The sequence below is a fragment of the Juglans microcarpa x Juglans regia genome, chromosome 6S (assembly GCF_004785595.1).
Source record: "Juglans microcarpa x Juglans regia isolate MS1-56 chromosome 6S, Jm3101_v1.0, whole genome shotgun sequence".
NCBI classification, from domain to species: Eukaryota; Viridiplantae; Streptophyta; class Magnoliopsida; order Fagales; family Juglandaceae; genus Juglans; species Juglans microcarpa x Juglans regia.
The window spans coordinates 17,923,756-17,937,929 of record NC_054605.1 but is presented as its reverse complement, the minus strand read 5'-3'; the positions used below and the strand labels follow the sequence as shown (position 1 = coordinate 17,937,929).

The following is a 14,174-nucleotide window of genomic DNA, read 5'->3' as shown; positions in this document are numbered from 1 at the left end:
AACATTGTATGCTGATTTTCAAGCCAGACAACTGTGACGTTATTTTTTATTTCCCTTTGTCCCTTTTTTTATCTTACATATAATACCATCATATAAAAGAACGTCGGGGATGTAGCTCAGATGGTAGAGCGCTCGCTTAGCATGCGAGAGGTACGGGGATCGATACCCCGCATCTCCATTTTTTGCAATCTAATTTGGTCGGGCGGCCAATCGATTGTCATCGTATTATCATCACAACACTTTTGCTCAGCAATTGATAAATATATACGGAAATTCCATTAGTTTGCCTAGGTTTAATTCGCATTTTCATTGTGCTTTCCGAAACGTTTGCTACCAGCAATAATATTGTCATGACCTCTTGAGAACTCAGTCATGACATGACATAGCAACTCATGATCTGGCTTTAACGATTCGATTGGCAACTGACTAAAACTTGTTTTTATTTATGCAAAAAACATGTTTTTTGTCCAATATTACACCTAATGAAAAATCTAGGATCTAGGAAAACATTTGATCTAAAAGCAAAACCAAAGCCATAGCAAGTCCGCGATCAAAGCCAGGCTGTACCACCAGAAGAAAAACCTCAAGCCCAAAAGACACCCCTCCTTTAATGGCTTCCTTCCTCTTGATCTCTGCCATAACCCTCCTTGACTGTTCATCAAACACTTTGCATGATCTATGGGCGTACGAACCTTCAATCACGTAACTATATCTTCTATCTGAGGTCCCAAGAGATGCATATGCAAGCACATTTCGATTGGCATGTAAAATGTTGACGTGCTTTCTCAGGGAGCAAACGGGCATCTTTAACGATTTACCTGTTCCACAATGGTCAGTACTAGTTGCCTCCCCCTCATACACAAGCCAGCTATCTACTAGCCTAAGCGCCTGCCATTAATCATAATCAAGATCAATAATATTCTTTCAATATTTACAGAGAATGATATTGAATTTAATCGCCACTATACAATATTCTATCTTGGGCTGTGTCTTACTCGTGGAACTAGATATATTGCGAGGACGGAACATCAAATGAGAGATTAAAGATGATATTCACCTTCCGACGGCGCATCGTGAGGATGGGTTTTCCGGTGCCATCCATAAGAGTGACTTCCTGGGGACGACGTCCCCTGTAATTGTCAACCCGGTAGACCAAATTTCCATTAGAATCGATGACAGTAAAACCATTACAACTCATCAGAAGTGACTTTCTCCACACTGTTAGAGACATGCATGCCCCACCATCACCAATCTTATCCTCCTCATGCGCCTGATCATCATGATGCACTTCTTCATGAACTGTCCTTGACATTGATCTTAAGAAACGAAACATCCCTCTCTCCCTCTCTCTCCCCCAAGTTCTTTTAAGCTCTTGAGCTTTGAAGATCTAGGGCATTGATCAGGAAAAGTAGTAGATATTTATAGATTAAGAATGTTTGACGGGGTTTTCTAATTTTGGATCTTGGAAGAGTGACATGCTTACGTCTTACGTGCGAGAGCTAGCTCTGTTGATGACACACACATTTATTCCATTGACTGTAACGTACGTATGCATTATAAATAGAATAATGCTAGAGCTCCCGCTCGGGGGTCTCCCGCTGGAGCTCTAACATGTATTTTTATATGTTTTTTTTTAAGTTATTTTTTATATAAATTTTTTAATAAATTTAAATATTTTAAAAAAATAAAAAATATTTACAATATTATGAAAAAATATTTTCTTAATTATGAAGTAAAATAAAAAATAAAAAATAAAAAATATTTTTTTATGATTTTTTTATTTTACTTCATGATTAAAGAAATATTTTTTAATGATTTTTTTTTTTACTTTCTAATTAAGAAAGTTTTTTTAATAATGTTCTAAATTTATTTTATTTTTAAAAAATATTAAAAAAATTCTATATAAAAAATAACTTAAAAAAACACATCAAAACATATGAAAACACATGCTACAACTCTTGCTGGGGCTCCCAGCATCGTCCTTATAAATATATATTTGTACTTTTGCTTTTTTTTAAGCCATAATTATCATGTAATATTTGATTAATAATTAAGTATCTAGAAGTATCTCATAATTGATTTCTCTATGGCATTTATTTAATTAATTTGCTTTATTTTCTTGATATATATAAGACTAATTAGAACGTCTCACCTCGCCCCATACTTAAAAGATCATGGGTAGGGGTGACAATATTAGGTTTTGGCTGATACTTATACAATACTTTATTGGGTCCATTCAACATGACTTGGGTTAAGCAATATTCGATGACACTTCACAAAATATAATTGGTCCTCGAAGAGATAGATTTTTGTTGGATCCCTTCATTAATACGTAGCCTTATGTAATTGGCCATTTAAATAGCTAGCGTGCTACGTACATTGGACCTACCTAGCTACTTGGTGAAACTTGCTTGGGCATTTTACGTGACATGTTCAAAATCTTTCCTTGTTTTGCGATAAAGTCCGTGGCTCGTAGACTATGGGGACAAGACATTTCTCCATCTATAATCCTCGTCAGAGGGACAACTTTACCTTCATTACCATTGCTGGTTTTCAAGAGACATGCTAAGATGTGATTAAACTATTCATGAAGTCTATCTTATTGACCGTATATATAATTCAGACAATTTGCATCGGAAAAGGTGACACGTGTTAGCTAGTTTTGGGTCGATGGCCTCAAATCTTCTCTTCTTTTGAGCACGAGTTAGGTTTGTATTTGTTTACAGAGAAAGGGAGAAAGGATCCAAAAAAAGGAACCCTAGTAAGTTGACAAACGGGAGAATTATGGTGAAATCTATGAAAATTATTGTTCTTCTTTCCGTCAAGATTTAGGATGAATTCATTATTTTTTCCTCTTTTATTTGTCCTAATAACTCAGAAAACTTGGTTGCAAATTAATAATTAAGAAAGAAGAACAAAGTTATAAGCTTGTCGAAGGCTCTGTAATTTTAACATTACAATCCTAATTAATGCTTGCAGAAAGTAGGCCAACTGAAATTTATAAGAAAAATTATATGTATAACTTAATTTCCGGTGCAAATTACATTTCATTTATCCAATATTAATATTCCATAGTTCATACATATATACATTCATGCATATATATATTACTTCTAGCTAGTTAACAAGCTTAATGATCAATATGTATATCCTAGCAGAACATGTACTTAAATATCCTTTTGAGAAAAAAGGGTACTTTATTTTGCAAAAAAGGGCATTAGAGAATAATCATTTTTATCTAATGATATAAACGTGCGTATATAAATATAATCATGATCAAAGTGTATTATCTGGAACAAGTACGTATATAGTACGACTTTGATTAAGCAGATCGTAATGGTTCAGGGGAGGATTGCTGAATTAAGATCTCTCAAATATCAATCATATATACATTATATTTTTAATCGCCAATCTTAATGATTGTCGTCATACATGTAATAGTGATTTTTTTTTTTTTTTTTTTTTTTTTTTTTTTGCGTTTATTAATATCAGTACGTAGTACTTTCTCTTAGAAAATGGTTTAAGAAGGGCCGCGAGACATGACTTTACCTAATAATTAATTAAAAGAGCTAGCATGACAGTAGTGGAGACATGCAGCAGCCAATAAGTCAAAGAAGCGGCCTCAAGGAGATTCGCATGCTCATGATGATCAGATGCCATGTGTCATACAAAAGAATCTACAAAGAGCATGTCTATCTTAATTGATTTTCAAGGCTAGTTGTATATATATATATAGGAAGATATTTCAAGCTCTGGTGATGATGATCCTTTCAAATATTTCTCAAAAACATTAATATGGACGAAGCAAATTAATTCTGAAAAACATTGCTAGCTCATCATCAATTCCTAATTTTAAGAAATCTTTCAGAGAATCAGACTTTCTGCGGCGTTGAACTTAATATTCGCTTATCATCATATATATATATATATATATAGAGAGAGAGAGAGAGAGAGAGAGAGAGAGAGAGATAGATCAGTAGTAGCAATCAGCAAGTCATTTTCTTCTCAAACACATCTTCCATGCATGCTAATCGTGTTAGAGAGAAAATTAAGGATCAGATCCGAAATTGTCAATTAAACAAGTCGTAGGGAACCGACCATGGCCGCAATGACAGGAGACAAAGGTGTGATCATGAACGATTATGGGACGGTGTTATTACCATTAATTTTCAGATTATCAACAGTATTCGATCGTGTCGGATCATTAGCAAAGTATATAGTTGTAACTTAATTAATTAGTCGGTACTCTAGCTAGCAAAGTATTTGAATAATATTACATATGATCATTTAATGTTAAGCCACAACTTCCCAAAAACTAACTGAAAAAGATAATCTACTAATTAATTAAAAAGAGTTCATATTTCTTGTCTTTCAAATAGCTATTATTCTCACACGTGTGAGAATAATTTACAGACGTTAAGTACTGCATATATATATATATATATATATATATATATATCCCTCCCCCATTTTTCTTCCATTGAACAGTCCAGAACTAGCTGGAGATCAGTACGAGTCCACCAATTAATTCGCTGTCTCTCGTCACTGACGGTGAAAGTAGTTTTGTCGGTCCGCTCGATCGAAAGAATTTTCGCATGATATTAATAGTGGGTAGAACAACATAGCAAGCTAGCTGAGCTCCTTTGATAATTCACGATTGACCACAATATTCATGCAGACTAGGTCATGCCAAAAGAAAAGATAGAAGAACACGTATCCATCTGACCCCCATATGCACATACAAAAATTCTTCATTTTTCCAAATGATCTTTATAACTACTGTCATTAAATTCACATGAGCTTGGAAATTAACAATTGAATTTGAGATGATCGACCTAGCCAATTTATACATACATGCATACATTCTTTTATTTATATATTAATATTGGCAATTTAATTTGAATCGCGATCTTGATCTTTCGATCAAACATGACTAATTAATTCTCTGCGGAATTGTCTCTTGCGATGTATCCATCTGCAATTGGTCTAATCATGAGGGCGGGGTTTCGTTCAGTTGATATGATCGTATGCATGCATGCTCATGTCCCTGTTGTACGTGCGTACTGTGAAAAAAAAAAAACTTTAAAAAAAATATATTATTTCTCAAAATTAAGCTAATTACTTACTAAATCAAATGGGACTCGAATAGAATAGAAGAATAGAACCACATTTCTTTTTGAGAAATGTCCTCTATAGAAAATATACAAGAGAGATATATATTCATGACTTAAAGGTTATTGTATTTAATTATTCATTGATAAATAATTCTACACTTCCCTTATGGCCAAAATTCATTGGTGAGTCCAACATGATGCGAAATTTTTTAACTTAAATTATAGCTAGCTAGGGAGTGCAGATCATGACTCCAGTAAAAGTTCACACCTCGAACCACTAGTATTGCAAAAATTAGTATCTGTATATATATATATATATATATATATATTGTAGTAAGGATTTGAATTCATGATCATATTAATTAAACTATTGATGATTATCTTAAAAACTTAATGCCCAAAAACATATACATATAAATTAGCATAATTCCAACTTCAATTTAGAATAAATAGTACTCTAGCTCTCAAGATAGCTATATAGCATATATGCTCACTAAACCAACAATTATATCTTTATTCTCTCCTAAGAATTATATAAAATCCTACTCATTAGAAAAATGTTCTCATGTATAAATGAAATATATGATCATACAAAAATGAGATTTAAAAGAAATCACCAAAACTATCTGTGGTGAAAATAATTTTTTTTTTTTTTGGTAAGTTAAAGTTAGAGCATTGGTTTTTGGTGTAGCCAAATGCAAATGCAAACACATATTTAGCTAACAATTCTACTTTTTCTCTTGCATTAGATTAGCCATATGCAATTTTTTTGCTTATTATGAACAGTGTTTCTACCTATTTCTTGATTTACTGTTCATCCTTTATTTTGCTACTTTTTTTTCTCTCCTCCCACTTTCTCTCTCTTTCTCACCCAACTACTTTATTTTTCTCTCTCCTCCTACTTTTCATTTTCATTTTTTCTCTACTGCATCGGTGTATATTTGTTGATGTTCAATTTTAAGACAACACAATTGATGTATATTTGTAGATCTTATTAATGAGTTTTAATTGTAAAATATATTAAAAAAAATAAATTTTAGGGAAAAAAGTTAATAGTAATAACAAAATAAGATTTTATTATTATTTTGGTTAAAAAATACATAATTTAATGTGAGAGTTTTTGAAAAGTCAGCTATTTTTTTTCCTTTTACTCTTTGAATTTGAACTAAAAATTTCAGAACATGAGCACTTTCTTGCATAATTTAGCAGAAAATAAATTCAATCAATCAACATAATCATGTAATTTAATTAAAATAAATTCAATTTTATAAAAATTGAGCTTCTTATACTCTTTGAGTCATTTTTTATAAAATGAAATTTATTTTTAATTAAATTACATGATAACATGGTTGTTTGAATTTATTTATTTTTTTAAATTATGTAAAATGTACTTATGTTCTGAAATTTTTAATATAAATTTAAATAATAGAACGAACAAAAAAAAAATGAGTAATAAAATAGTAGTAAAAAATGTAAGAGAGTATGAGAGTATTATTACTTTTTTGACATTTACATTTGACTACACTGTTACCAATCTCCCCCCAACAATAATTCAAAAGAATATGATCCACGCAACAAAAAGTGTGTCTGCTGTTGATTCTTCAACCGTATGTATACTTCATCAAAGTCACCTAAACGAGCGAGACGAGGACTTTCTTCGAATAGGGAGAAGCAAACAACGGTACGTACGACTTTTTTGTAGATAGTTTTTATCTTCAGAAATGAAGACAAAGCATTGACACGTGGCAAATTTTGCAGCATGTTTGTAAGAACAGTAAAACAGGACTGATGGCCCCCGCTGAGATATGTTTCACCACCAAATGTAGAAAAAAAGAGGGAGTGGGGGCCACGTTGAATCTGGAGTCAACCACGTGCAGTTTGTTAAGGTCCTACTTACCAACCTCTAATTAGCCCAATGCTGTTTTGGTCCAAATTTAATTGGAATACTTAAAAATCAATCCTATACTATTTTTGAAGACTTTTATAGTTAACAGAAATGATATATTGAACAGTCTAAGAATATGCAGTCTCGCATACTCTTTTTTAAAAAAAGTGGATAAGTTTGAAACTCATATAAAAAATTAATTTTTAATAATGGACCTCACTTTTTTTCAAGAAGAATGTGCTAAACTTACAGACTTAAGACTGTATTTAACATTACTGTTATATGTATGAGATTTTTTAAAATGAGTATTTAGTAGCATTTTGATATAAAAGAAAAATAATAATATTCGATCATCCCATACTCGATCGCTCGTACCCATAGGCAATTCTAGATTAAATCAAATGAAAGTTATTTGGATCTCAAATATTAATAATAACAAAATAAAAGAAAGTTAAAAACATGATGAGCATCTTGTTGCCATTTTTTCTTGTTTGCTTCTTATGCATTGTAATATGAAGTGGACGGGCTCAAGAACCTGAAGACTATAAAGTAATATTGGGCCGGACCTTTATGCTCTTTCGGGCAATCGTACGGCCCAGTGGCCATTGAGAAAAGACCTCAGAAATCGGCTTTTTTTATGTGTATGGGCCCCATTGATCTTATTGTTTGATTGTATTTCCCCTTGTTTTGTTAATGAAAAACTCATCTGAGAAAAATTAAAAATATATTTTAAAGGAATAAATATTGATGTTATAAAACCCGAACCAATTCATTTGAAAATAATGATTAAAATTTCAAAAATTAATTTAAAAAAAATATTTTTAAATTAAAATTTCTTGAAAACTCGAGAAACACTTGGTGCATTTTCCACAATAACATGTGTGTGTGTGTATTTATATATTTATTTATATTCACATGGTAAAGGTGCCAATTATTAGTTAAAAAATGATCTCGAGTGGAATATCTGAATGATATGTTTCTCTACCCTCTTCCATGTATGGTAAATGTCATCGATTCATGTGGACGGTCTATAACCAAGACAGGTTGCTTCGGAAAAATTTAAAATGGGTTGCTTTGATACAGAGATTTCAAAGTCCACAGCTACTCAATTAATGTTATCCGACTATATATTTTATGTGAATATGTTTATTTTCAAAACTCTTTATCTTAAATATTTTTATATATCAATTAATATTTAAATAAATAATTACTACGTGTCATATAAACTTGATATATAATTAAAAATGATATATAAAATCTAAAATAAAATAAAAAAAAACTAGAATTATTTTTTACGTCACAATCTATGACACGTCTGGCAGCGAGGAAGAAATGGAGATGAAGAACTGCAGAGATGAGATCGAACTGCCCTAACTAAGGTTTGCGATGATAGGTTTGAACAGTAAGATGAGAATTTTTTATTTTAGACCAAAGTTTAAAATATTATATTTTAATATTATTATTATTTTAAAATTTAAAAATTTTAAATTTTTTATTATATTTTGTATAGAAATTTAAAAAAATTATAATAATAAAATATGATGAGAATTTTATATTTCATCCCGCTTGCCCAACCTAGTCAGGTGGGCTTTTGTTATTTGGATGTAATAAGTCTTGTTATGTTTTGAGTTGGGTCAGTAAGGGTCTAGCGAGAAAGGCCCGTGTCTGTAAGAGCCTAAGGCCGTGAGGCCCATGCTAGTGTTATTTGCGTCTGTGTCGTTTGAAGTAGGAGTTGCTGTCGTTTTAATTACCAGTCTTCTAGAAGGAGAATCTGTTTGTTACGTCTGCAGGCAGACCTATTTAGAACAGGGGCCGGCTCAAGGCCCCACACCTTGAGTAGCCCTCAAAAGGAAAAAAAAATTATTATGACTCTAAAAAATAAATTATAAAAAAATGATTGATTAGCATAAAATATGAAATTTTTTTTACATAAAATAAAAAAATTTGGTAAAAATAAAAATAAAACCAGTAAATATAGAAGTTTTATTAAAAAATATCTTACTCAAAATATACAAAATTTTTAGACAATAGTAAAATTGGAATAAAAGTAGCAAAATAATGATATATTACCCTTGAATATTTTATAAAATATAATGTTTATTTTGATATCAATGGCCTTATTTGTTTTCATAATGAAGTATTAAAAGAAGTATATAATATACGAATAACGGATAATATTTTATTTACAGAAAAATTAGATTCTCGTTCAAATTGTTATAGTACTTATAGATATTATTAATCACAACAATATTCATATTTATTTCGCATTTTAGAAAATTTTAATAAAATTTTATTATTTAATATTTAAATATTATTATTATTTTTAAATTAAAACGTCATGTATTTAATCGTTGCCTTAGGCCACAAAATACATTGAACAGTCCCTATTTTGGGTGGGACGCCTTGCACTTTGTCAGTGACTTAGAATGCAAAATCCTGAATGAAGTTTGTTATTCTATCTTCTCTCTCTTCTCATTCCTCTTCTTCCTCATTCACGGAGGTTCTCACCTTCTAAGTGAGTTATCAATATTACATTCCTTAGCCAATTCCAGAAAAAATCTTACATCTACACCACCAGAGTATCACTCAATCAAAATTAATATAACGTAGGTAAGTAGAAAAAACAAGGAAGCAAGCTTGCTTAGTCAAGCTAAAGAATTTCGTACACGGTTACAGCTAAATCTACCAACCCTAAATACCAAAAAGATAATGGTATAACATGAGGTGCGAGACAAGGACTGGCCATATGAAATTTCTTTCTGAAGCTTCCTCTGATCTCCTCCCAAAATTAATTTTCTTATTCGTTTCTTGAATGCTTTCTTAAATAATTATATATTAATCCTCCTCCTTGGTGCAAACTTTCTCGATCTGTTGAAGTTTCAGCACTCGTAAATTCAAAAGAATAATTTGCAATCCCATGCATGCATTGCGTGTATGAAGAAAGAAACAATTAAATGAATGATTTCCTCATTAAGGATGCTGCAGACTTGATGATCTGCAGTTTTAGCAATTTAAATGTTTATATTTTGAATATTCAAATATTCTTAGAGCTAAGCCGTTCATAAGCTCTCCCATTCAAAAATAGGTGACTTGGGCTACATATTGTTTCAAGAGATCAAATGCGTGATTTCATAAAATTAAAATCATAAATTGATGTAATTTGATATGATATATCATATTATAAGTTATTTTTATTATAAAATAGATCTAACGTATTACATGAAGTCACTTTAAGCAAAATGAATATTTGTGACATTTTTTTGCGACAAAAATGACTATTTGTGACGAAAACAGACTAATTTTAACTGGAAATAGTCATTTCACTGAAAATAACTGATCGTAAATAAGCAATTTTCTTATAATGAGTCATTTTCAATTGGTTGCTACACACACATATATGGTTTTCTTATTCTTCATCCTTAGTAAGAATATTATTAATAGGTTTGCAACAAAAATCTTTACAACCAAACGTAATATTAAGAGAATTAGCTAGATTCTTCAGTAGTAGAATGATAGTTCGGATCATTTGTACTGAATTCATCGATAATGGATGATTTGAAAGATTTTGATTCTAAAATACGAATCAATTATTCTTTAATATTGTTATTAATATTCAGCTGATTTCTCCTCTTTTTCATCCTGCCATATACATATATTTATGTATGTCGTTACGTTGATCCGTGAGACCCTAAATTTGGGTTAGTAATACCAAATAATTTTATGACATAATTTAAGGCGTCGTTTGACCTTGATGAGACTGAAGCTAGGTAAAATGGAAAACCAATAGCTGCAATTAATGACTTTAATTAAGCAACCCATCGTTTACGTGTGTTGAAAAGACTAGATCAAGATATAATTGATGAGGGTAAGGGAAAAAAGATTTTCTATAAGTCGTTTTTTTTCTTCGATCTCTCTGTTTTTAGCTGAATATCTTAATTTAAAGTCATAAAGGTACTTTTTTCGTAATGATTTTAACCTTTTTTTATTATTGGACCCGCCATGGAATTAAAGAAGGGGACCAAAGTAAATGGCCTATGTATATTTTTCCTTTCCTTTTAGATGCGTTTAGACGTCTTTCGATCTCAAACGAACTATTAGAAAAATTCTCTCGTAAATTATTATTTATTATTTTATACTTTACATTATGAAAAATACACTTATATCTTATAAAAAACACCCTCCTATCCTATAAAAAAAATATAAATATAGAATATGTGAATAAATAACGATTGATGCATAACATTCATCTGTCTATTATTATAATTTGCATAATATCTTTTATATGTGCGTAACATTTATTTCTAGAAAAAATAATACTTGTATGCAATACTAACTGCTGAGGTCTCTTTATGCAACAATATTTTTATTTATTTATTGTTGAATGTGAAAACTCTTTAATTTATCATCATATCGTTGGGTTACCGGAGATAAATATCGATCGTGTTGCTATCTTTTTTCTCAATTTTGCAATCTTCAATTAATTCATATTAGGCCATATATATCGGGTTTCAATTATTTTATTTAAAATTATCTGTATTGTTTTCAAAGCCTTCTATAATTTATTTACTCAGCGCATATATTTGTCTTTTTTTTTTTTGTTTGAGCTATTTTATTTTTAAAAAGGTGTGTAGAGAATATCATTCACATAATTTAAATGATAATATTTAATTTGTAAGATATAAATTTTAGAATTTATATTTAAAATCAAATTATGTCATATATATATATATATTTATTAAATGTGCTTTATTCACTGATTTAAGAATATATTTTTTCTTTTTATTTTGTAAAACCGAGCAGTACTTTAGCTGCCAATTTATATATATATATATAAATATATTCTTAAATATATAAATATATAAAAATAAAAAATATATTCTTAAATCGAGGCCTGAGGCTGCCATGAACATCATTCTTGAGCATTATTACAAATCATGGACATTGGAAAAGGAACAAAACGTATTAGCAAGCATTATATATACAGGGATTGATGAACAACGGGTATTATAAAAGGACACTTAATTGGGATGTTCGGACATGGGAGTTGGTGGGCAATTGACTTAGATGAGTTGTATGGTGTTGGTGGACCCCATAACATCTCTCCAGGCCTTGTTGTACTTGACAACTTCTAGAACCCTAACTATTCTCATCCGTGGAACTACCGTTTGTTTGTATGTGTATATATATATATATATATTATTTTTACTTAATTATTAAAAAAATATTTTTTAATAATATTATGAATTTTCTTAAAAAATATATTTAAAAATATATACAAATACGTATAAAAAAAGAGAAATGATAAACTATCATCTGATTTATTACTCTTACCATTCGTTTGTATTTAAAATCCACCACAACTCATCTCATCTTATTATTACAATTTTATCAAATTCATACATAAAATATAATAAACAATTTAACCTTTTTAAATCTGAAAATAACTTTTTTAAATTACCATATAAAATATAATAAATAATTCAACTTTTATTCAATTATTCATAAACCATTTCAATCCATCTCTGAATCTAAATTACTCAAAATTATTATTGAATAAAATAATATTTTTTTTAAATTTAATTTTATTTTTTGGTTTTGATTTGATGTATCTAAAATTTAAAAAAATTATATTTTATAAGAAAGTAGTAGATAGATGGGTTGTTAGTGTATCACCGCTCATAAAAAAAAATATAAAATTATCTAGCGGTAGCTGTATAGCCAACCATTCCCATCCCCACTTCTCTTGCCATAACAAGGACATGCACTGCGGAAACACTTGGCCCAGAATTCTGTGTGTTTTCGACAATTTTGCGCTGACAAGAAATGAAAAGCTAGGGAGTAGCTGCATGACTCCTTTCCATTTTGTTTGTTTATGGCGCACTCAGCCTTTCATTTTCTGGCTTTCAAACTTTCAGTACGTTTCAATATAGTTTGGCTAATTAATTAGCAGTACTATTCGTTGGAGCTACGAATACGTATGCCAATTACCAAGAACAAGAAACAAATTCGATCGTGTTGAACAATATTAGTCGTAATGACTTTTATTGACTTGCATTTACATGATCACTGGTATGTGATTCCTTTACATTTTGTTTGTTTCTATCCTATTTAATATTTATTACGGCGGTCAACAAAGTCAAAAAGACAAAAAAAAGGGGAAAAAAATTCTTATATATCCATCTTCGCAAAAGTCTTGAAAGGCTAGCTAGCTAATCCAATATCCGGCCCAGCCTGAACAGGACGAAAGGAAGATCATTATCCATGTGAAAACCTTTCTAACGTCCCTCGAGCCAAATGGGATTTAAAGTATTTTCTTTACAGAGTTCCGAATAAATCACATGCAGGACATGAGATCTACCCTTTTTTCTTGCAACTCTCTCTCTCTCTCTCTCTCTCTCTCTCTAGTTTGGTAACAGATATTTTGGGCCATAGATTTAATGATCATATGTGCATTCAAATTTCAAATCGATTGGTAAAATGAATATTTCATAGTAATGCTATGTATAGTCGTGAAGTGTGTAAGCGTATTATAGTCGTTTTGAAAAAGAGTAAAATATATTATTAAAAAATTATTATTATTATTATTTTTCATCTGAGTCTCGTATATATTCATTTTTTTTAAAATTATTGCGCGGCGCTTGCATACTCACAATTGCAACTATCATTTATATATATATATATACTTTGATGATCGGGAGAGAAAGAAAAATTAATGAACTGTTGTATGGTTCTTATATGAAAAATGATATATACCAGTCTCAAGTGTACAAGTCTCGTGCATGCTCTATATAAAAAAGGTGTAAAAAAACTCAACTTTTTTAGTGGATCCATATTTTTACAAAAAACTTGCACAAAATTTATATTTTTAAAATTTATACCTAGTATTACTCTTCTTATATATGATGTATGTTCCCAACAACGGAGAATGCGATGGTGTAGTATATACCTATTAAGAACGAAGACAAAAAAATAACTGCATGCATGGGAATGTGGTCATGAACTTTGTTTTAGTTAAGAAAGAGCTTAATTGGTGGTTGATGTTTGTCAAGTGGAATTTCTTTTTCAAGATCAGAATTAAATTAGTTGGTACGTAGTAGTTTAATCTTACGGTACAAGTCAGGCGGGAGAAGATTTCATTTCTGAATCGATCCGAAAGAAGAAAAATATTAGATAAT

General features: G+C 30.3%; 1 protein-coding gene and 1 non-coding gene across 2 annotated transcripts; one reads left to right on the top strand and one right to left on the bottom strand.

The window, feature by feature from the left end:
* The first annotated feature begins 105 nt into the window (after positions 1–105).
* On the top strand, positions 106–178 carry TRNAA-AGC. The gene has a single exon. It is a non-coding gene; the product is annotated as a tRNA-Ala (tRNA).
* Positions 179–293: 115 nt separating this feature from the next.
* On the bottom strand, positions 294–1,383 carry LOC121237506 (protein LURP-one-related 17). The gene is made up of 2 exons (XM_041134250.1): positions 1,058–1,383; positions 294–888 (listed from the first exon to the last, which is right to left on the bottom strand). The coding sequence occupies exons 1-2, from the start codon at positions 1,331–1,333 to the stop codon at positions 499–501; spliced, it is 666 nt and encodes a 221-aa protein (XP_040990184.1). The 5' UTR covers positions 1,334–1,383; the 3' UTR covers positions 294–498.
* Positions 1,384–14,174: the final 12,791 nt, after the last annotated feature.